Here is a 23,780-nt window from a genome sequence, read left to right as displayed (position 1 = left end):
ATGGACCCGGCTGAGGGGTCCTGTTCTCTGTACCTACAAACTCTGTTTTAGACTGTGTTCCTGTCATCGAATAAACCTCTGTTTTACTGGCTGGCTGAGAGTCACGTCTGACTGCGAAGTGGGTGTGCAGGACCCTCTGGCTTCCTCAGGACCCTGCCAGGGCGGACTTGCTGTGGGAAGCGCACGGAGGGGCAGAGGATGCTGAATGCTCCAAGGTCAGACTCAGGCAGGGCCAGCTCTGGCTTTTTTGCCACCCCAGGCAAAAAAGCCTCCCGCCGCCCCCCGGCGGGGAGCGCAGCAGGGCAGGGCACCGAGCCCGGCTGCGGCCCCGCTCTCCCCGGCCGTCCGGAGCGCCGGGAGGAGGGTGGCGAGCTTGGCTGCGGGCCCGCTCTCCCCAGCCGGGCGGAGCGCCGGGGGGAGGGCGGCGCCGGGGGAGGGCGGCGAGCCCGCCGCGGCTCTGCTCTCCCCAGTGGCCGGAGTGCCAGGAGGAGGGCGGAGAGCCCAGCCACGGCACCGCTCTCCCCAACCGGCCAGAGCGCCGGGAGGAGGGCGGAGATCCCGGCCGTGGCCCCGCTCTCCCCGGCCGGCCGGAGCGCCGGGAGGAGGGCGAAGAGCCCGGCTGCGGCCCTGCTCTCCCTGGCCGGCCGGAGCGCTGGGAGAGGGCGGCAAGCCCAGTCGTGGTCCCGCTCTCAGGCTGGAGCACCGCCGGGCGCCCCAGCAGCCCCAGTATGTTTAAAAAAAAACACAACAACCCTGAGCGCCGCTCCCCTCCAGGTGCCGTCCCAAGCACATGCTTGGTAGGCTGGTGCCTGGAGCCGGCCCTGGACCCAGGAAGGTGAAGCCGTGTGAGCTCCTTGCCCTGAAGACAGTCTGCTCACACCACAGCTAATAACAATCATCCCCAGGAGACACCCATTATCCAAGTTCACGCAGCTCAGGTCTTTTCCTGGCACTATGACTGACTATTGGATACAGCGAGCGAGAGGTTTGGTTGGGAACAGACCGTCAGATTCTGCACTGGTGGCCACGGGATCTGGCAACAGGGCCAAAGTTACTCACGGTGTAACTCTGTAGAAATCACCATTTACACCAGGGATGGAGTTGGCCTGATGTGACCCAATGGCCAAGACGACCCATACCTGCTGAGAGTGGGCAGGGTCAGACTGCAACAGCCGCAGACCATGGGCCACCACAATGCAAGAAGAAAAGTTCTCTGCCTGATTTGGCAGGAGGGCTGTGAAACACTTTGGTTTCCAAGGGGAGAGCTGAAAACCCCAAATGCCCTTCAAATCGCTCCTCTCTGCCTCGCTGCTTGGGCAGCCCAGGCAAGATCCATGTCCTCAGAATTCCCCTGATTCCCCAGTGCGGAGTCTGTAATAACCTGAGACCCTTTGAAAGCATTGCCGGACCGCAAGGGGGGACAACTGACATGGAGCGTGGCCGATGGAAGTCTTGTTAGAAGGAGAGTGGCTCGCAGCGCGCTGTTGGGCACTGCATTGTCTGAGTGACGAAGCCTGTTACTGCTGCGGCTACAGGCCATCCGTCAGGCAGGCAGCAGACGCTGCCTCGCTCCATAAGTACTGTATTCTCAGCTGAGAACAGAGGTGCTCTTGTGAGTCCATTCAGAGACACTCCCAGCGCAGTGCCCAGGGCTACGGCAGTGCTTAGATGTCTGTGTGGCCTGCACAGCATGCGCTGAAGAGAATGGAAGGAAATTGGTCACGCTGCTGCTTGTTTTCTTTCTCCACTTTGAAATCAGACTAGGAGGTCCTCTGACCACACACCAATCACCTGTGCCTGAGAAACCAAGACCCAAAGGTTGTCGTGACACTTTCTGGGGTTATCCGGGCTGTCTGGGGAGAATCACTACGGAAGAGAGCCTGGTCTGTTGTACGCACCTGGGGAAACACTCCCAGCCACCGTCTGCTGCCCATACGCTCTGGGAGCCCCACTCTTTCCTCTTGCAGGCTGGCAACTTATACACCCCACTTTGTTACACTTGAGTGCCCGGCCGTTCTCTTCTGGACACCTGCAGTGCACCCTGATCTGCGGCCATTGGGAAAGCGGTGCTCCCCACTTCACTGGGCCCACCTCCGTTCAGTACCCTGCTTAGCACAAGGGACATGTCCATAGTCAAGCCAGATTGAAGTTTCTTTAACAGAGCCTGTGGTAGAGATTCAAATGGAAGCAAGTAGAAGGGTTTGGAAACAGGAGGTTACAGTTAAAAGAAAAACAAACCCAAGCCTAGAGCCCATACTTAGTACTACGTGACTTTCCTGTCTAATCAGGTATTGCCCACCCTATGGTCAGGCCTTGCAGCACTTGTCCGGTTCATACTTTAACGCCATTCCATGCGGTTTCTCCAGGAGATTGTAGGATAAAGCCTGTTGCATTGGTGTAGATGGAATAAATGGGCTAAATGAATACAAGTCCCGTCTATCAGAGGTGCCATTGTAACCTTTGGGTGGGCTAGAGTTCACTTTGTTGCCCTTCTCCAGTGTCTACAAATAAAACCCCAGCTCCCATAGAAAAGTAGCTGGAGACCCAGAGTTAGGCACAGGAATGACACCATCCCCTGGTTCTTTCTGGGGGGTTGAAGCTATGGCTGTGCTAACCAGGGGCTCCGTGTGTCCCCCATTTCCCTCTTCCAGTTTGCCAATTGTCACCAAACGCAGTAGGGTTCTAGAAGATTCCCGGCAGTGCCGGAATTCCTGGCTGCGGTGTTCACATTATGGACAGACAGAGAAATGCTGCTGAGTTGACGACCACATTCTGCTCTGCCAACAAGCAATTCTTAAGTGTACAAGAAACCTGCAAGAGACTCGTGAGCTCCCTCCCTGGCCTGCAAGGAAATAAACGCACTGGAATAGGGTGATAATCTGGAGCAGTTCTGAGGAACCCTGTGCTGAAGGGCTGGAAGGGTAAGAGATGTACCCAGCTTTGAAAAGGCGGCAGGGCTGATTCGCTGAAGGACAGTCCAGCGATCCTTCTTCACGAGGGGAAGCCGTCGTTTTACACGCAGGATAAGGTCTAACAAGCACGGCTTCGGAGCGGAAATTTGGGGCTAACTCAGCTAGCGCTATCTGAGCATGTCCCCAAAGCAGTGGATGAAGGAGAACCAGCTGACATCATTTGTTAGGACTCTCAACAAGCTTTGACAGCATTTCTCACGAGAGGCTATTGAGGAATCTCTGTAGTAAGAGGGGAGAGGTAAAGTTCTGTCATGGATGAGAAACTGGGTAAGGGGAAGAACGCCCAAACCAGGAATAAACGGTCGACTTTTAAGATGGCAAATGATAACTGTGGGGTGGCCTGGGTTCAGAATGGTCTGTAAGCACGCAGAGAAAAGCTCTGGGTGCCAGAGGGAGACCGAACACCCAGTCAAAGAGGGACCCTCGTGCTGACGGGCCGTTAAAAGTCTGGTCAGCGGTGCTAAGGCAGACTAGTCCCTGCCTGTCCTGGGGCATCGTGCTGTGCCTCGGAAGTGGCCAGCAGGTCTGGCTCCTAGGCTCCGCGTGCTGCCCCCGCCCCGAGCACTGGCTCTGCACTCCCGTTGGCTGGGTATCGCAGCCAATCGGAGTGGGGGGGGCAGTGCCTGCCTGCGAGAGCCATGCGGCGCGTGGAGCCTCCTGGCCCCCCAGCCTAGGACCTGTACCTGTTGGCTGTTTCCGGGGCGTGCGCAGGGCGGTGCCAGGATAGACAGGCAGCCTGCCTTAGCCCCCCCTGCTGCGCCACTGACCAGGAACCACCCGAGGAAGCTGACACCCCAATCCCTTGCCCTACCCCTGAGCCACCCCCGAACCCGGAGCCCCCTTTTGCACCCCAACCCCCTCATCCCCAGCCCAGAGCCCCCTTCTGCACCCCAACCCCCTCATCCCCAGCCCCAGCCCAGAGCCCGCACCCCCTCCTGCACCCCAAGCCCTTGCCCCAGCCCAGAACCGCCTCCCACACCCTGAACCCCTCATTCCTAGCCCCACCCTACAGCCCTCACCCCCTCCCACCTCAACCCCCTGCCCCATCCCAGATCCCGCACCCCCTCCTGCACCCCAACCCCCTCATCCCCAGCCCCAGCCCAGAGCCCGCACCCCCTCCTGCACCCCAAGCCCTTGCCCCAGCCCAGAACCGCCTCCCACACCCTGAACCCCTCATTCCTAGCCCCACCCTGAAGCCCTCACCCCCTCCCACCTCAACCCCCTGCCCCAGCCCTGTGAAAGTGAGTGGGAGCGAGCTACCAAGAGAGGGGGAAATGTAGTGAGCGGAGGGCGGGGCCTTGGGGAAAGAGGCGGGGTTAGGGTGGTCAGTTTTGTGCAGCTAGAAAGTTGGCAAGCCTAGGATGCCACAGGGGCAGGGCCGGCGCTTCCATTTAGGCGACCTAGGCGGTTGCCTAGAGCACCAGGATTTGGAGGGGGGGGGGCGGCAATTCGGCGGCGGGGGGTCCTTCCTTGCTCCGGGTCCTTCTGTGCTCCTTCACTAACTCCGGGACCCGCCGCAGAACTGCCAATGACGACCAGGAGCGTGGAAGGACCCCCCCGTAGGGCGCCAAGAACCCTGGGGCCGCTCCTGCATCGGGGAGAGTACAATGACACCTCTGCTCAAAGCACAGCAGGAGTAACACGAATCACGTAACAAGATGCTGTTACGCCTAAGGGAGCGGAGGGAAAATAATACTGACAATCACTATGGAAGCAGCATCACAGTTCCAAAGTTAAGCTTGTGATGAGTTTTACTTACAGCAGAGATCCAGTCACTTCACTACACACAAGGAATACAGTGTGACTCCCCAGCACTTACTTCTTCAGTATGGAATGTGAAATCGAGAGGGCACCAGGAGCTAAGTGTGGAAAGAGCTTTTGTTAACTTGTGTTACAAACCTAACCAGATTTCAATACAGATTTGTATTATATAAAGGGCACCCTGGAGTTTTTTGTTCTTATATTTGTTTACAAGATGCATGTAATTCTCCTCAAACCTTTTCTAAAAAGCAACTACAGCAGCTCCATGCTTATCATAAAGAACCCTACAAAAACAAACGAGTATGCATGTGACGGAGGAAAGCCAAGTTAGGGTAAGGAAGTATTTATTTTTCAGTGTTCGAAGAGTCTGAAGGTAAGAAATGAATATTTAAACATTATTTTAAAAACAACTTGATTATGTCCTTTTAATGACTTTGGTATTTAAGAATAAAAATTCCAACATGTCTTGGTACTCTATGTTATAAATATGCATTCTTTACCTTATGGAGTTTGAGATCTATCAGGTAAATGCCTCATTACGTTTGTTTTGTAAAACGTGTTCTTTATTGAAGAGCTCATTCCCAGCGGCAAATATTAAATATAAAATGAGGCCGTTCTAGTGAATTAAAAATGTTTTTAAATGAACGTTGTTGGTGCCCGTGAACTCAGAGAACGGTGCTAGGGTGACCACTCTGAAGACTACCATGATTGCTTCTCCGTGTGCACACGATCTGGCATCCCCCCGCCCAGGTTCCCTGGCACTGTGAAACAGCCGACTTTGGGAAGCCCTGTCCCTATGACCTAGCACCAGCTTGAGGTGAGTTCAGTCTCCACAAGCCAGCAGAGCTCAGACTGGGAAAACAAGGGATGGTCAAACTCCTCCCCTGATCCCAAGTCCTAACCCCAGCTCCAAGGCAGCTGGGGCATCCTGCCAGGGGTGAAACAGCGAACGGCAGTCACCTCCAAACCGTGGGCGTTGGGCTCCAGAGCGAACGTGCAGGGTGCAGTTCAGCACGACACTGCCGCACGCTCTCCTGGTGCGGGGAGCCTGGCTGGGCGGCAGAGCAGGGCGTGGGAGAGGTGCCTACGGTACATCCCGGGGCAGCAAACCGTGGGGCCGGTTTGGAGCTCGTCCCAGGAACTGCCCCAGTGGCCAGAAACCATGCGCCTCGCACGGGCCCCAAGGGCCACGGCCGCCCTGCTTCCTAAGCGCCCCCCCGTGGAGAGCCCTGGGGGCAGGGGGCAGGGGGGCCCGGGGGCCCGGCAGAGCCCACCTGGCCGGCATGGCCTTGCTGGGCCTTGGCCGCCCGCCCTGGGGCAGCATGAAGCAAAGGCTGCTGGGAGCAACAGCCCACTGCCCCCCTCCTCCTGCCCCCAATGGCCCCGCCCCCTAGGCCTCGCCACGCCCCTCTGGCCCAACGGGCGCAACGTGCTTGGGTCACAGCTGCATTTCCCGCCTTGTCACCCGTTGGCCGGACTCTCAGCCAATCCGAAAGGTGGGATGACACCCCGCCCACTTCCTGCTCAGCCATTCGCGAGCGTCCATCATCTTACGTCCAGCCCCCTCAGCCAATCAGGAGAGTCTCCTCTCCGACGCTGCCCTGGCCCCCTCTCAGCCAATCAGGGTGTCCGCGTCTCGCCCGCCCGCCGGTGTCGTTGTCAGGAGCAGGCTCCCCGGCCAGCCCGAGGCGCGGCCATGCAGAGGGTGCTGGGGGCCGGGCCGCTGCACTGGGAGGCGGTGGGGGCGGCTCGGCGGAGTGGGCGGGCCGGGCTCAGGCTCCTAGCAGAGGCGGGCCGGCGTAAGGCCGCGTTACTATGGCAGCCAGTGAACGGAGGCGGGGCTCCGCCAACCGGAAGTGACGCACCGGAAGGCGGAAGTGGCGGGAAAGGCGGCTGCGCTCTCGACTGGCGCAGGGGGAAGCACGTGGCGGCCGCGGCCCAGGCCGGACTCGACGCGCCTGGCCTCCTGCCCATGGTGGAGACGTTCTGCGCGCGGGCGATGCGCGTGGCCGAGGCTGACCTGGTGCAGCAGCTCCGCAGCGCGCGGCCCGCGAAGGAGAAGCGGCAGTGGGTGCAGGGCATCCTGGAAACCATCCAGCGCTGCAGCCACGTCCTGGAGGTGTCCATCCCCGTAAAGCGGGACAGCGGCCACTGGGAGGTGATTGAGGGCTGGCGGGCCCAGCACAGCCAGCACCTCCTGCCCTGCAAAGGGGGTAAGGGGGGCAGGCCCGAGCCCAGCACCGCCAGCACCTCCTGCCCTGCAAAGGGGGTAAGGGGGGCAGGCCTGAGCCCAGCACAGCCAGCACCTCTTCCCCTGCAAAGGGGGTAAGGGGGACAAGCCCAGCACAGCCAGCACCTCTTCCCCTGCAAAGGGGGTAAGGGGGGCAGGCCCGAGCCCAGCACCGCCAGCACCTCCTGCCCTGCAAAGGGGGTAAGGGGGGCAGGCCCGAGCCCAGCACACAGCCAGCACCTCTTCCCCTGCAAAGGGGGTAAGGGGGGCAGGCCCGAGCCCAGCACAGCCAGCACCTCCTGCCCTGCAAAGGGGGTAAAGGGGGCAGGCCCGAGCCCAGCACAGCCAGCATCTCCTGCCCTGCAAAGGGGGTAAGGGGGGCAGGCCCGAGCCCAGCACACAGCCAGCACCTCTTCCCCTGCAAAGGGGGTAAGGGGGGCAGGCCCGAGCCCAGCACAGCCAGCACCTCCTGCCCTGCAAAGGGGGTAAGGGGGGCAGGCCCGAGCCCAGCACAGCCAGCACCTCCTGCCCTGCAAAGGGGGTAAGGGGGGCAGGCCCGAGCCCAGCACAGCCAGCACCTCCTGCCCTGCAAAGGGGGTAAGGGGGACAGGCCCGAGCCCAGCACTGCCAGCACCTCTTCCCCTGCAAAGGGGGTAAAGGGGGCAGGCCCGAGCCCAGCACAGCCAGCACCTCTTCCCCTGCAAAGGGGGTAAGGGGGGCAGGCCCGAGCCCAGCACAGCCAGCACCTCCTGCCCTGCAAAGGGGGTAAAGGGGGCAGGCCCGAGCCCAGCACAGCCAGCACCTCCTGCCCTGCAAAGGGGGTAAGGGGGGCAGGCCCGAGCCCAGCACAGCCAGCACCTCCTGCCCTGCAAAGGGGGTAAGGGGGGCAGGCCTGAGCCCAGCACAGCCAGCACCTCTTCCCCTGCAAAGGGGGTAAGGGGAACAAGCCCAGCACAGCCAGCACCTCTTCCCCTGCAAAGGGGGTAAGGGGGGCAGGCCTGAGCCCAGCACTGCCAGCACCTCCTGCCCTGCAAAGGGGGTAAGGGGGGCAGGCCTGAGCCCAGCACAGCCAGCACCTCTTCCCCTGCAAAGGGGGTAAGGGGGGCAGGCCTGAGCCCAGCACAGCCAGCACCTCCTGCCCTGCAAAGGGGGTAAGGGGGACAGGCCCGAGCCCAGCACTGCCAGCACCTCTTCCCCTGCAAAGGGGGTAAAGGGGGCAGGCCCGAGCCCAGCACAGCCAGCACCTCTTCCCCTGCAAAGGGGGTAAGGGGGGCAGGCCCGAGCCCAGCACAGCCAGCACCTCCTGCCCTGCAAAGGGGGTAAGGGGGGCAGGCCCGAGCCCAGCACAGCCAGCACCTCCTGCCCTGCAAAGGGGGTAAGGGGGGCAGACCCGAGCCCAGCACAGCCAGCACCTCCTGCCCTGCAAAGGGGGTAAGGGGGGCAGGCCCGAGCCCAGCACTGCCAGCACCTCCTGCCCGGTAAGGGGGGCAGGCCTGAGCCCAGCACCGCCAGCACCTCCTGCCCAGCAAAGGGGGTGAGAGGGGCAGGCCCAAGCCCAGCACTGCCAGCACCTCCTGCCCGGTAAGGGGGGCAGGCCTGAGCCCAGCACCGCCAGCACCTCCTGCCCAGCAAAGGGGGTGAGAGGGGCAGGCCCAAGCCCAGCACAGCCTCCTCTGCCCAGCCTCTCCCTCCATTAACACTCCCGCCAGGTTGATGCTAAAGGCACTGCAGCGTCCCTGATCATTAACACTGCCAGGGCAGGGTGCTGGTTACCCACCTTACTTCTCCATGAGCCATTCAGACGAGAAGAGTGTTGGTGGGGAAACACTCCACCACCTCCAGGTTGTTAAATGAAACCTGAGCAGCTGTATCTGGATGGTGTCTGGTGCCCGCGAAATAACCTTCCTTTCTCAGAGCACCTGAGAGGAACAAGTGGAGCTGAGCGATGGCCGATCTGAGCTTGTGACTACGTGCTGCCGTTGCAGAGAGGCTGGCCAAAGCGTTGGGCCCTTTTTGACTCTCCTCTGTGTCACTGTCTTGTTGGATATGCAAGTCTCCTTCATTTGTTGTCTCTCTGCTTTTCCCCAGGGGTTCGGTTTTCGGAGTCAATTAGCATTGATGACGTAAAAGCCCTGGCAGCCTTAATGACATACAAATGTGCGGTGGTGGGTAAGTCAGTGAGAGCTGGGAAGGCGCCCGGTGGGCTCTGTCAGTGGGGTGGTGGTGCTCGTGGAATGCCAGACTTCTATCACCTAGGAGAGCTCATGTTGTGCTTTGATAATGATCCGGTGTGTGTTAGCCAAGATGTACTGTGCTATGTAAAGTGTGTGATGATGCCCCCAAGCCTCTTGAGTGGTGGGATCGAGGAATTCTGTTCTATCTTGAAAAACTGTGAAAAAACGTGAGCTGGAGTGGGGGTAGGTTAACAAGGGCTGGTGTACGTCCACTACCCATTGTTGGAGTGGCAAACTAATTAATGAGCTTGCGCTGTCCAAGGGAGTCTTGAGCAGTGTGAGATGGTATATTTCTGGGGTGCAAGGTTGGGGGCAGGGATGATTTGCTGATGCGTCTCTCTGTATAGTTCATGAGTGGCTCAAGGGAGCCTTCATGCAATTTAGCTGGGTGTGGGCTCCATGTGCTGATGGCTGAGTGATAACAGTGCCTGGAGGGGTTGGCTACTTGCCACTTCCGTAGCAATGTGTGAGACCGCCCAGGCTGGCGAGTTAAGGGGGCACAGCAGTCCCGCAGTCCCAGGTTGTACCCTGGAGGTCCTGTCACAGGGGTTTCACTCATGAAATACATCTTGTGTCTCCTGGTTGTCACGGATTCAGTCCTTGCTGGTGGTGATTGTGACAGGTGCAGGTTCCCTAGCCATTCTTCGTTTAGGACCTGAGCCTTACAGATATAGTTATGGAGGCAGTTACAGGTTAGTGTGGCATGGGGGTCTGGCCCTGTGCTCTCGTTACCAGCCGTACTTCCTGTGCGTTGGGTTAGCTCCCCTTCTGGAGCGATGCCCCAGCAGACTTGGGGCAGTCACTTGCACAGCCCTGCTTCATAACAAAAGGGTGTGTTAGGGCAGGACGTCGGGGTGCCTGTCACTGATCTGGCTGCCTGATGAATTTCAGATGTTCCCTTTGGTGGTGCCATGGCTGGCGTGAAGATTGATCCAAAGAAGTATTCAGTAAGTTGGCATTGTTTCCTTTTTATTGTTCACGCTCCATTAGCAGGGGATTCCTGCAGCCATTCCTAGCGATGCACTCTGACAAGCGAGGAAGAGGCATTGCTGGTGAGCAGCTCTCTCCAGTGGCTGTGAAAAGCAGCTCTGGGGGAGAAAGAGCTGATGAGCTTTGATTCAGTATGTCCAGCCGGGCGGGTGACAAAAGACACGCTCCTGGGGCTGGGGCTGGAGCTGTCCCAGCAGGTGTGTCGGGGCAAGTTGTGAGTAAGAGTTGGGCATTCCTTGAGCTGTGAGCAGAGGCGACCAAGCATGCATTCGTTGTCCACGTCAGTCTAACAGGTGCCCCGGTTCTGTACAGCACCGGTTGCATTAACTCCTGCAGCGCCTCAGTCATGTTCGAAGCTTTGTGGCCCTCAGAACACGCTGCTCCTGTGAAGGCATATGGCCCCTGCTGGCTGCCGTACCTCAGGCGTTTGCTTTTCTTTCGGGGCCCCCAGTAATGGCTGAATGTTGATGTTCTTGCACAGGAAGGTGAGCTGGAGAAAATAACAAGGCAGTTTACGGTTGAAATGGCCAAGAAGGGATTTATAGGTGAGGCTGGCTCCTTCCCACATTTTCCTCCAGGGCTGTATGAAAAATGACTGCTTTGCAGGTAGGCAAAGGACCCAGCAGAGAACCAAGTGGCTAGTCAGCAGGTGTGCTGGGGCCACTGCTTGTCACGTTGAGCGATATTGTCTTGTTTTCACCTGGCGTACACTTAGACTGCAGAGCGTCCAGGATAAGACCCGTCTTTTTGTTCTGTGTTCGTACAGCACCTAGCACAGGGGGTCCTGGTCCCTGGCTGGGCTCCTAGGCGATCTGGTCATACAAATACCACAATACCAGACCACTGATTTGTGACCTTTGCGTTCCATCGAGATTCCCCCGGCCTTTTCAGCCAGGGGTGTGTGTGTGGGCTCCGAAGCTTCGTAGTTCCTTCTCCCTCGGCGTGTGACACACACGGATCAAGGGAGAGTCGTCACACAGCAAAGAATCTTGGAGTCCCCATGGGTGTGTGACGGTTGGGAAGAGTCATGGCAAAGCCCAGGGGCATGAGGCTGTGACCGGAGTGGATCGGAAATGCCATGTTGCAGACGGAAGATCATTAGCTACGTCTAAAGGCAACAGTGCGTTGGGTTCAGCTGGCCTTGTAATCCCCGGGCCCTTCAGAAGTGCAGGTGCTGTGATCTGTTTGAACAAAGAGAGCGAATTGAGAAGGCACCAGAATTGACACATCTGTTATCCCTGGCAGGGCCTGGAACTGACGTTGCTGCTCCTGACATAAATACAGGGGAACGGGAGATGTCCTGGATTGCTGACACCTACTCCCGCACTCTCGGCTACAAGGTAATGGCTTGTTCTACACAAGCTGAGCCACTGTTGCTTCCTTTAGGGAGGTGGTCCATTCCCATGGCTTGTGGGGTGGCCTCCCACTGAGGTGGGGCTGGGGCAGACTAGCTGGGGCTAGTACTAAAATGGGGTTGACAGTAAAGTTGCTTTATCTTTGACTGGGCTGGGCCTGTGGGTCAAGGAAAGTCTGAACTCTACTGGGCCTTGTTTTCCCTGGACCAGTCGAGCAAGACGCGGGCTTGACCTTTGCTCTTCTGTTTGGAATTGTAGGATATCAATGCCCATGCCTGTGTGACAGGGAAGCCTATTAGTCAGGGAGGAATCCATGGGCGAGTCCCCGCCACAGGCCGTGGTCTGTTGCATGGGATTGAGAACTACATCAACAACACTCTCTACATGAACCTCGTTGGCCTGAGCCCTGGTTTCCCTGGCAAGACCTTTGCGTTGCAGGTAAGCACCGGGCAGAGCCATAACATTGTAAACTAGGCTTGTTTTCTTGTGGTCTTCACTGTCGCCATCGCTCCGTTCCCAGCAGAATTCAGCTGCTTCGCATCCTCCGTCCATGTCGACAAAGGAGCCTTTGTCTTTCAGGCTCAGCTCCAGCAACGCTGCCTGACGTTTATCTCCCAGCCGCCCGTCCGCCGTTGAGAACACAGCCCGTCTCCAGATGGGAAGACAGTTGGCCTCAACGGCTGCCCCCCTGCAGCTCTGTGAATTGTGCTGTGGTTTGGGGCAGCGTCCTGTGTTAGCCGTGGAACATCCCAGTGCAGCTTGCTGTGCATTTAATACCTTGGGAACAAAACATGTCGCAGTAGCTGGTTGCATGTTGGTTACGCACTAAGGCCAGATGCTCAGAGTTCGGGGCCTGCGGCTATGCCCCTCCCAGGTTCACGTGCCCGGTACCTGTAGAAATAAGCAAGACCCCGTGTGCGGGACCAGAGTCTGCTGCAGGAATCCCTACGTTTTGTGATAACCACTACACCAGTGTTAACTTAATAGTAATAACTAATCCCTAGCTTTTATATAATGCTCTTCAGTAAATCTCAGGGCTTTCCATTTGATTTTCATATGTTCTGCTGCCAGGCACCTCTCGTTCCCACGCTCCCCAGCACGCTCAAACATGCAGCGATGGCTCATGGATGAATCTCCTCCTTCTCTCCATATGAACCAGGGAAGCAGTGGGGCTTGTAGCTAGCTTCAGCGGGTCAGCTCCCTAGCAGCTCTACCCTCCTGACCCCTGCGCTTGGATTTGTGGAATAGTGCAGAGAGCACGTGCTGTAATCCTGCTTCCCCTCTTGAGGAAATCTGCAGCGAAAGATACAGCTACAGCAGGTCCCAGCAGGGCAGGGAGACGGTGAACAAAACACCAGGTGCCCAGCCACAGCAAAATGGTGAATGCCAGAGCAAAAATGGTGAATTTTGCATCTTGGGAATCTGCCATATTATGGAACTATGGAGTCCACAGGTCCCAGTTTCAAATGAATGGGGTGGTTAGCACTTCTTAGAGCTGTTGTTTCAGGCTCTCTGCAGACTCAGGCAGGCAGCGGTTGCAGACTGTAGGTACTCGGACTGCATCGGTTACACTCGGCTCAAGTTTTCAAGGCTCTCTCTGCAACCGTAAGGGCTGGAAACATCTTTTTTTTTTTTAAAAAAAGCTGAGATTCTGGAGCATGATTCTGTGGCACGGGGAGAATTCCCTGGAATCCGGGAGTTCGCAGGGCTTTGCATGTAAGCCAGGGTCCGATTCTCAGAGGGGAAAGTACCCGCAAGGAGCTTTGGGTGCTAAGCACCTTGGAAAATCAAACATGTTATGTAACTCTGCCTCCACCCTGGTGGGTCTGTCTCCAAATCCCCACTGTCTAACCTGAGCCGCTGTAGGACTGGTGTCCTCAGGTCTCTGTGCTGGGTGAGAGGTGAGGGAAGCCTGATTTATTAGCCAGATGTGTCTGTGTGCAGTCAACCTGGCAGCTTGCCTTCTCTGCCTGCTCTGCATCTCTCTCCACCTTCCCTGCAGATCCCAGTTCAGGGCCTGCCTTGGAACCATGGTGAAATGCTTCCCTCTTGTGTGTCTCCGATAGCTCTGCCCTCTTCTCCTGGTGCTGCCGACTCACTCCTTGCTCTGCTGATCCAGCTCGGTTGTTTATTTTTCCAACCATTGCCTGCATCAGCCCGGCATTGTCCTGCTGGATGTCATAGCATTTGTCCTGCCAAATGGCAATGGAGCACTTACGGCTCCTGAACTCTGGGTTCATCACAGTGGCCTGGAGAGTCCAGTGCTAATGTGCCGACTGCCTCTGGCAGCGTTACTCACGCGCACCGTCCCTCCTCACCCAGTCCTCTGACAAAAAGCTTTCCAGGATGATGAAGCAGCCTGTGGCCAGGGACTTGAGTCTCCCTAGTCAAAGCTCAGGAAAAGAGCATCTCTGGACTCTGTTGTAGGAAGTTCACTCTGGTCCTGTGATTTCTGTGTCCTGTGGTTGTGTTCCTTCTGAACCGATTTATACAGGCTCTCCTGGTGCCTGACCATATGCAGGTACACCTCTGCCTCGATAGAACGCTGTCCTCGGGAGCCAAAAAATCGTACCGCGTTCTATCGAACTGGCTTTGATCCGCCGGAGTGCGCAGCTCCCCCACCCGTGTTATATCCGAATTCGTCTTCTATCGGGTCGCGTTCTATCGGGGTAGCGGTGTATAAGAGACAAGGTGGGGAAGGTAATGTCTTTTATTGGACCAAGTTCTGCTGGGGACAGAGACAAGCTTTCAAGCTACACAGAGCCCTTCTGCGGGTCTGGGAAAGGTGCTCTGAGCAGCACAGCTAAAGACGAGGTGGAACAAATTTGCTTTGCATAAGTATCAAAGGGGTAGCCGTGTTAGTCTGGATCTGTAAAAGCAGCAAAGGGTCCTGTGGCACCTTATAGACTAACATAGTAAGGTGTTTTTTTTTGTTTGTTTTTTTTTGCATAAGTAGTTAACACACATTTCAAGGGACCGTTTAAGGTGAAGTGGCCTGTTAACGTCTCCCCAGTCATAGGGGAGATAGGAGGGGTGGCAGGGTTGAGTGGGTCACAGATTGTTGTAATAAGCCATAAATCCAGTGTCTATTCGGTCCATGAGTTTTAGTGTCTAGCAGAGTTATGAATTGAAGTTCCCAGGCTCGTCTGTTGTGCAGGTTTCCTTTGAGGCTGAGGGTGCAGCTCTGGCTCTGTATGTTTCTAGTGTGAACATAGTCGGCATGTCTTTCGGAGCCTGCTGTGCCCTACCTAAGTGTATGGACAGTGTTGTCAGACTTCCAGGCCTTTCTCTATTCACCACGTTGTGGTACCTAGGAGAGCCTGTCAGCAAGATCACACCGAAGCTGCGTAGCGACTCTGCGGATTGACCCTCCAGTCGCTGATGCCCATCGCTCTCAGACTGCAGGAAGACTGGGGTCCTGAAAACATAACCTGCTAAAACTCATGTTCCCATACTCAGTGTTGAATTGGAGAGGTCCCTTCACTTACCGGCACACCCCCTGCTTTACATGGTCCATTCTAGGCAAGGTACTACAGTATTTTACTAATACCACAAATGCAAACGCGCTGTAGTCTATGAGCAGGAGCGAAACGGGCATGGTATGTCCTGTCGGACCTAGCATCTGTACTGCCGAGCAGGGATGGGGTTGTTCTGGAGGAGCTGCTGAGGTCTGGTTGGAATACATTTGTCATGTTTTAATCAACAGCGGAGGAAGGTGTGGCTCACCTGTATTGCATTTAGCATCCTGAGGTTTCTGGGCTGGAATTTGGTGGGTGATGAATCTGAAAAGACAGGGTTGGTCATTAGGCTGGTCGGCATGTGGACCCTGTTGTTCCTTGGGCGTCCTAAGCCTGGTCTCTTTCACATTCAGCTGACAGTTGTGACAGCTGCACTGTGTCCATTTGCGTTCAGGGCATGGGTGTGTCTAGCTGTGTGACAAGCACACGCCCGTTTCTTCAGTGTCTGAAATGACGGGCTTTGTGCAGGGTGACTGCCTGTATGGGGAACGGGCTGCCGCTGGCCATTGGTTTTTCTTCCCTAATTACCCATTGCTAATGGAGCTCCCTTTCCCTGGGACTTGAAGCTGGCAGTCTCCCAGCTCCTTCTTCAGTTCAAGAGCAATATGCTGTGACCTCTGAGAGTCTGTGCCTCGGGCCACAGGACTCCGCCAGCCGAGCTGAGATTGTACAAGGAACTGATGGCTCCAGGAGTCACCTCTATTGAATTAGCTATTCTGAGCAATCTCCAAAGGGATTGTGAACACTTTCTAATTAACTTACCGGGCTAATGAAGCAGAGGAGAGGAGAGGCCCTTGGCTGCTTCATCTTTATAGTTTTTCCTGTGGAAGTTGTTTTTGCTAAATAAGAAATTGGTTTTCAGCTTTGCTTTAAGAACCTGATCCCGGCCAGCAGCTGAGCTGGGATCCAGGGGGGAGACACCTGCCTTAAGGGGAAGAACATAAGAACGGCCACACTGGGTCAGACCAAAGGTCCATCTAGCCCAGTGTCCTGTCTACCGACAGTGGCCAATGCCAGGTGCCCCAGAGGGAATGAACAGAACAGGGAATCATTGAGTGATCCATCCCCGTCATCCATTCCCAACTTCTGGCAAACAGAAGCTGGAGACAGCATCCCGGTGCATCCTTGCTAATAGCCAAGAACCTCACCATTACGAGGTCTCCCTTACCTGCAATAATTCTTCCTCCCTCTGGTTTCTTGGAAGTTAATTGAACCAGCATAGGAGGATAAAAGATCTTTTTGATGTCAGTGAAGGAGATGGCAAAGGGCATCACCTACGACGATCCGATTAAAACCAGGTGCGCTCCATGGGGATACATTGGCTGTCGGATTGCATCAGCTCTGTGCGAGCTGAAGGAGACTCGAGGCAATGTGAACTAGTGGCTTGAGTACTAGACTGGGGATTGGGAGCCTTGGTTTTATTTTTGGCACTAGCAGCTTGGTGCTTGGACAAGCTATTTCCTCTGTCCCTCACTTTCCCCATCTGTAACATTTGGGTGGTGACCCTGATTTCTTCTGTAGCAGGCTGTGAGGTCCAGGCTGTAGCAGAGCTAGGTATTCTTGTCACTTACTGCACTGCAGGCCACACTGGGGGTCCTTCCGCTCTACTCTGCGCTGGTTAGGCCTCAGCTGGAGGATTGTGTCCAGATCTGGGCACCGCATTTCAAGAAAGATGTGGAGAAATTGGAGAGGGTCCAGAGAAGAGCAACAAGAATGATTAAAGGTCTTGAGAACATGACCTATGAAGGAAGGCTGAAAGAATTGGGTTGGTTTAGTTTGGAAAAGAGAAGACTGAGAGGGGACATGATAGCAGTTTTCAGGTATCTAAAAGGGTGTCATAAGGAGGAGGGAGAAAACTTGTTCACCTTAGCCTCTAAGGATAGAACAAGAAGCAATGGGCTTAAACTGCAGCAAGGGAGGTCTAGGTTGGACATTAGGAAAAAGTTCCTAACTGTCAGGGTGGTTAAACACTGGAATAAATTGCCTAGGGAGGTTGTGGAATCTCCATCTCTGGAGATATTTAAGAGTAGGTTAGATAAATGTCTATCAGGGATGGTCTAGACAGTATTTGGTCCTGCCATGCGGGCAGGGGACTGGACTCGATGACCTCTCGAGGTCCCTTCCAGTCCTAGAATCTATGAATCTATGAATCTATGAATCTGCCTAACATTCAGCTAATGTCTAGCCTGCCTTGACCATCCAGGGGGAAAGCCCATTGCAGGAGTTGGTCTTGGTCCATTTTCTGGTAGAATAGAACTCTAGCTTCTTGCTGAGGAGTGCAATGACTGCAAATTGGGGAAGTGATTGTAAACGCCTAGGCTGCTGCGTGACTGGTCCCTTCACCCACCCTGGGCCACCTACAGTGCCAGAACTTGCTGAGTAGACATCAGCCCTCCAAAGACTGAGTCTCGTTAATGGAATCTCGTTAGACCACACGGTCCGGAGTGCCCTTGCCACTGGCTCCCATGAGATGGCTGCTAGGCATTTCCAAAGCGAATAGTGCCCAGCTCCAAACACCTTAAAGGGCCCCAGTGTGGAAATCCCAGTGTGTTTGGATTCCCCCACTTAGCGACTCTCTGATCTCTTTTCTTTAGGGCTTTGGCAACACGGGCCTGCACACCATGAGGTACCTGCACCGCCACGGAGCATGCTGTGTGTGTGTCGGGGAGGTGGATGGCGCTATTTACAATTCCAGCGGGATCCATCCCAAGGAACTAGAAGATTATAAGATGGTAGGTTCAATCCAGACCCACAAAAATGTGGTCTTAATGGGCGGGGGGGAGCGTCCAGCCCAGTTTGAGATGCAGAAGAAATGTGGGGAGTGGGCTGCTCCTCTCCTCTCGATTATGGCTCAAGCACAAGCCGGCCATGGCAGGGTGCTGTGGTGCAGCTGTGGGCCACTTGTAGGATAAATAAATATACCTATCTCCTAGAGCTGGAAGGGATCCTGAAAGGTCATCGAGTCCAGCCCCCTGCCTTCACTAGCAGGACCAAGTAGTGATTTGTGCCCCAGATCCCTAAGTGGCCCCCTCAAGGATTGAACTCACAACCCTGGGTTTAGCAGGCCAATGCTCAAACCACTGAGCCATCCCTCCCCCCAGAGGAGCTGCTGGCTTTGCAGGCCTGGCTGGACACTGCTGAATTGTCCCTGTCGTTCCAGGAACATGGCACCATCGTCGGCTTTCCAAAAGCAGAGCCTTACGAAGGCAGCGTCCTGGAAGTACCTTGTGACATCCTCATCCCAGCTGCTATCGAGAAACAGCTCACGAAGGAGAACGCGCATCGGGTCCAAGCCAAGGTACGCAGTGCAAAGAACGCTCTCCCATGCAGGAGAGCCCGAAGCAATGGGAGCTGCCCCAGGTACCGGGGAGCAGAATTTGGCCCTTCGTATATAAACGACCCAGTTTAGACTCACTGTCAACATGCAGCGTGCAGCACCTTGCACTCTGAGATGGAATATGGGCAGACGGGTTCATTTGAATACAGATAAGCATTCCCATGGTGCTGGAGCATGAGGCAGAGGTGATGAGTCGCTGTTTCGGCGTCCAGTCACCGGCTGCGATGGTCAAAGTTCCTTATGGAAACCCAAGTGGAATCACGCGTGTGCGGTGAGTCAACCCCTCACTGTGCTGGGAGGGAGTGGGGGCTGCTAGAGCAGCCTCTCCGCAAACTAACCCTCAGCCCCAGTTCAGACATTAGGGCCCTGCCAGAGGGCGAGAAAAGGGTCAGGAAACCACAGGTGGGGAGAGAAATTTCGGAGGGGGAAGGAGATCCGTATCCCCTGCACTCTCCACTAGGCAACAAAACAAATGCAGTACGTCGGGGTAGCCCAAGCATGGGCCTGCTGGCCAGGTGCAGCCTATGGAGAAGCCAGGTCCCAGCAGGCATGACCTCCCTGTGGCTCACGGTGGAGCAGGTCGCTCTAGGCCCTAGGTCTGCAGTTGTCTTTACTTTACACAAACTCTGGGCAGCCCTCAGGTTCTGGTCCGTTACCAATCTGGTCTTCAGGTGGCGCAGTAGCTGCCTGCTGGTGATCAGTGCCCTTGGGAAGGGCTGCTAGAAATAACCTTTGTTGAGAGGCGGGAACAGGACCGCAGTGAGTCTCCCATCGTGACTGCAGCCCTGTGTCCACCTCCTCTGGGCATTGGCTGCCTTGTGCCTCCATTTGTGCTTCACAGATTATCGCCGAAGCTGCCAACGGCCCCACCACACCAGCAGCCCATGAGATCTTCCTGCAGAGAAATATCCTCGTCATCCCGGTACGGACGACGCCTCTTCACCCCGCCCCCTGCGAGTCAGCCCAGGGTGCGGTGTAGATAGGCGGGAGAGCTTTCCTCTGCTCTCCCTGGGCCCACGGTGGTCCCTGCTCAGCCCTGATGCTCTCGCAAGGCAGGGCTGAGCAGACTTCCCCTCCCTTTGCCAGAGCCGGGCCAGTGGCTGAGAGCTGTCAGATAGACACGAGGCTGTAGGGCCAAATCCAGCTGTGGCGCACAAGCGGGGCTCGGTGGGAGGGTGGGCAGCGTACACCGATTCGGAAGAGTGGCCTGCGCCGTGACATTGTGTCTGGATTCTGACGGGGCTCGCTCTGGCGGCCTCTCCCCTCGCAGGACCTGTATGTGAACGCGGGCGGCGTGACCGTTTCCTTCTTCGAGTGGCTGAAGAACCTCAACCACGTGAGCTATGGCCGCCTGACCTTCAAGTACGAGCGGGACTCCAACTACCACCTGCTGATGTCTGTCCAGCAGAGCCTGGAGCGGACCCTTGGGAAGGACGGCAGGGAGATCCCCATCGTTCCCTCCCCGGAGTTCCAGGCCAGGGTGGCAGTAAGTCCAGGTTTTTCCTGGGTAGCAGGGACTCTCTGCTCGTTTCCTTTCCCCTGGAGGGCGGGGGCTGCTGTGGCGCTGGGGAAAGGGCAGCCTCCCTCCGGAGCTGTGGGCCAGATCGGTGCCGGTGCAGGGACAGAGACCTCCCTTATTTGAGTGCAGTAGGTGCTGACGTGGTAAAAGCCAGGACAGCTCTGAGGGCTGCCCACGTTGTGCCCCTGCTGCAAGGGGCCCGTGGGTCTTTGCCAGGGTGCAGAATTACCCAGCTGCAGCCCTGACCCCCCACTCCCCACAGAACACTGCTGTGCCCGGGGACGCACAGAGCCAGCTCTGCACCTGGTGTAGGCCCCCCACGTGCCTGGGGTTCCTGGGAGGACCTTACACCAGGCCCTTTGCCCAGTGTCACTGGTGTGGAAATGCCTTGGGACTGGCCTGTGCAGACTCGCCAAACGGTTTAAGGACAAATGGCCGGAAGGGTGAGGGACAAAGGCGGCCCCCGCAGGCTGAGCTCCATGGCGAGTACGGGGCTGCTGGAGGGGGCATGCCGGCCTCTTGGCTGCAGGCAGCCTGCGCTTTGGCTACCTGGAGCTCAGCCAGCGGTTGGGATCCCAAGTTCCTGTAGCTAGAAACCCAGTGGTGCGGGCTTGGCGCTGGGTTGAGAAGCCAAGGCCGTAGGGACCAGCCCTTGGAAAGGGGGGGCAGGTGCTCGAGTGGATGGGGACCAGTCGGTGTTAGAGGAGAGCCCTGCAGAACTGACGGGGTCAGGGCTTTGTTGCAGGATCAGTGGCTGGGCTTAGCGTGGGACGGAGGACGAGTTACAGTGATCTGAGACCGACAGGGTCATGCTGCTGTAAATCGGGGGCAACCCCTGAGCCAGGGAAGTATCCCCAGAGAAGCAGCAGGAGCACCCGGCCACAGGGTCAGCCTCATGGCCACTCAGCCCGCTGCTAGCCCCTCCGCAGAGCGTGCTGCCTCACCCCGAGGCTCTGTCCGGCTCGGCAAGGCGGGTGATGCTGACCTCGTCCCTGTCAAGGGGTTCATTTGGTTTCCCCTTGCAGGGGGCCTCGGAGAAGGATATTGTGCACTCGGGGCTGGCCTACACTATGGACCGCTCGGCCCAGGTATGTGCCTCTGTCCCCCAGGTGTCACTGCAGCTTGTGCTAATGAGTCCCAGTCCTCGCCCTCTCTAGGTATTCACATGTGCTTGGGAGCTGCTCCGAACCGGGGCCCTGGGGATCAGTCCCAGGGCTGCGGTTTGTTCCGTTCCCTTCGGCGTGGGCGCCCCCGGTTGGAGCCTAGTTCGCAGCTTTTCCCTGTGTAACCCTAATAAAGAGCTTCCCTTGGCCATGGCGCTGTGCCGTTATCGGCACGCAGGGCGAGGCCTGGCCGCTCAGTCGCGATCTCAGGGCTGCTCGAACCACAGTCCCTCCCAGGCCTCACCCACGCGCGCTCTCACTGCTGGGCTCGGCCAGGGAGCGTCTGAGCAGGCTGCAGCCTCGCCCTGAAGTGACTGACAGCTGTCACTGCCCTTCTCGAGGGCTGGGTAGAACTTGGTGCTGCCCAGACTGAAGGCCGGGGGGGTTCCCGCTGGTGATACACTGCCGTGGAGTGCCGTGTTTAGCCGGCCTGCGTGCGCTCGGGTGGCCCGTACCCAGTGCAGTGTGGGGGGCTCTGGGTCCCAGCTACCAGGTGTGTTAGCAGCGCTAGGATTGTTCCATCAGGCTGCTTCTGCGACTGGGAGAGCCGTGCTGGTGCAGCCCCGAGCCTGCCCGGAACAACCCTGTTTTCCCAGCACGGCCTCTCCGCTGCCACTGAAACCCTGGCTTTGACCTGCCCCTCGGGGCCTCCTCCCAGAAGGGCTCTTGCTGCTGGAGCTGCAGAAGGGATGGTTATGGGCTCCGGCTTGCTGGCGGCTGCTGGATTTCACGCTGCCCCCCAGCCTGCCCGGTGCCCGGCTCAGCCCTTGTGCCTCTGCGCATTGTTTGTTTTCTAGCAAATCATGAACATCGCCACAAGGTACAACCTGGGCTTGGACCAGAGAACCGCTGCCTACCTGTGCGCCATCGAGAAGGTGTTCAGGGTGTACAATGAAGCTGGGTTCGCATACTGACGTGAGCTGTCCCCTGGCCTCCCTTCCTCCCTTCCCAGGCTAAGGGCACAGCCACCTGCCCACGCCTGAAATGCTCCCGGAAAGAGACTCGGGGGGGAGGGGGGGAGGCTGTGCTAGAGGGAGGGGTCAGGGCATGTTTGTCCCTGTGGCTGCAACCTCAGCCCTCCCACACTGCACAGGGAGCCGCTGCCGTGGGGTCACCTAGTTCTGTGTGTGTCACCCCAGCAGTGCATTGTCTATTCATAAACCATGTACTGGGAGCAATGCCCCCCCCCCCCCCCCCCCCCCCCGGGTCTCAGCATTTCCCTTCACGGGGAGCGAGGGGGGGGGGGTTGCGCGTCACGGTGACTCCAGCTCTGCCCAGACCCCTTGAGAGCCTCTTGGGCTTTGGGTGCAGCTGTGCTGAGGGCACTCGGGATTGGCTGGGTCACCTCCTGCAGCTGGACGCTGCCTTCCCTGCCCATGCCTGCAGCGGCACCTGGTGCTCTCCTTGCCTGACTCTGCTTCTTGGGCTGCCATAGCTCGGGAGGGCAGGGTGCTGGTGACATCCTGCATCCCGCAGCGGGCAGGCCAGGCGCGGAGGCTCCTACAGCATCCAGGCCTTCATGTCATTCACATGCAGCGAGCTCCTCTGGAGAGGGCAGGCAGAGCCGCTGGGCTTCCTACAGCGGTACAGGGCAGATCACCCCCCAGGGCCTTTCCGCAGGTGATGCCCATAGCGCTGCAACAGCCAGTGAAACTCCGAGCGCCCCTGCCCCCGACCATCCTTGGCCGTGTCGCTGACTTCCTGCTCGTTGGCTTTCATGGCATTCCCGCCTGCCTCTGAGCTCCCCCCCGCCCCCAGGCTGTACTCCTGCAGCCAGGCCTGCCCCCTGGCTCCGCACGCCTGCGAGTGGTGAGGGCATGAGCAGCACGCTCCACCTGGTGCAGCCTCACGTGACCGGGACTCTCCCTCTACGGCAGAAGGGTAGAGCGAGGCTGCCCCATGGCACTGACATCAGCCTGTATTCAGCTGGGCGGGGTAGTGTTCTGCCTAGCGATGGGACGTCTCCAGGAACGGTGAAGGGATGGAGAAAACAGGTTCAGGGTTTTGGGTGGGTTTTTTTTTTAATGGAAATTTTGGGAAAAATTGAAATATCTGCCGTAGTTACTTGTTTGTCAAAACTAAACTTGATTTGCTCTTTTAGAACGAGCAATGTACGGTGTAGAAGGGAGGTAGCCAAGCGTTGCTTGGTAGATTTAGGAAATAAGTATAAATTCTTTCGCTTTGCTGGAGTAATGATGTCACGTGTGGCTCGTGTTCGGGGGGAGCTGCAGCTGCACTCTCAGGTGGATTCGGTTTTGCCCGATGGCGAATGAGAAAAAATTGGAGATGTTGAAAATAGAAAACATCAATATTGGTGTCAACACCGGGAAGGTCACAGCCTGTGGGCTCAACACCAGTATGGAAATAGACCCGCCCTGCCATCATCCTGCAGCCCCACAAGGAAGTTGTGGTTCTAGAGAAGGAATATCCCCATACTCAAGGAGCAGCAGGCAATTTGAGTATAGAGCCACCCCGGCCTCTTTAACAGTGCACGGTCTGCCCTGTGTGCTGTCCTTCTGGACAGATCTCACCAAAGGCAGACCGGGAGTGAGAGAAGGGACCCACCTCTGCTTCTTGTGCCTGGTGTATGCGAGAGTTCCTTGGGGCCCAGACCACGAAGGGTTAAGGAGGACTTTTCTGAAGGGTCGCCCCTCACGTGCTCTCGGGACCTGGCCCCTTGTCGGGTGGGGCAGTGGGGGGC

The 23,780-nt window shown here is 57.2% G+C and overlaps 1 protein-coding gene across 4 annotated transcripts; it reads left to right on the top strand.

Annotated features, from left to right (window-relative positions):
* Positions 1-6,429: 6,429 nt before the first annotated feature.
* On the top strand, positions 6,430-23,268 carry LOC128842432 (glutamate dehydrogenase 1, mitochondrial-like). 4 transcript variants are annotated; one of them, XM_054038436.1, is made up of 12 exons: positions 6,430-6,946; positions 9,052-9,132; positions 10,089-10,144; positions 10,669-10,732; positions 11,433-11,527; positions 11,801-11,980; positions 17,655-17,792; positions 18,221-18,358; positions 19,239-19,319; positions 19,668-19,883; positions 20,942-21,004; positions 21,877-23,268. In XM_054038436.1, the coding sequence occupies exons 1-12, from the start codon at positions 6,430-6,432 to the stop codon at positions 21,991-21,993; spliced, it is 1,746 nt and encodes a 581-aa protein (XP_053894411.1). In that variant the 3' UTR covers positions 21,994-23,268. The 4 variants fall into 4 exon arrangements, with proteins under 4 accessions (XP_053894411.1, XP_053894412.1, XP_053894413.1 ...); XM_054038439.1 differs by lacking the exon at positions 6,430-6,946 and adding an exon at positions 8,368-8,394; XM_054038437.1 differs by lacking the exon at positions 19,239-19,319 and having other exon boundaries at positions 6,626-6,946.
* Positions 23,269-23,780: the final 512 nt, after the last annotated feature.

The sequence above is a fragment of the Malaclemys terrapin genome, chromosome 8 (assembly GCF_027887155.1).
Source record: "Malaclemys terrapin pileata isolate rMalTer1 chromosome 8, rMalTer1.hap1, whole genome shotgun sequence".
NCBI lineage: Eukaryota > Metazoa > Chordata > Testudines > Emydidae > Malaclemys > Malaclemys terrapin.
The sequence above is the reverse complement of the archived record's forward strand: the minus strand, read 5'-3'. Positions and strand labels throughout refer to the sequence as shown.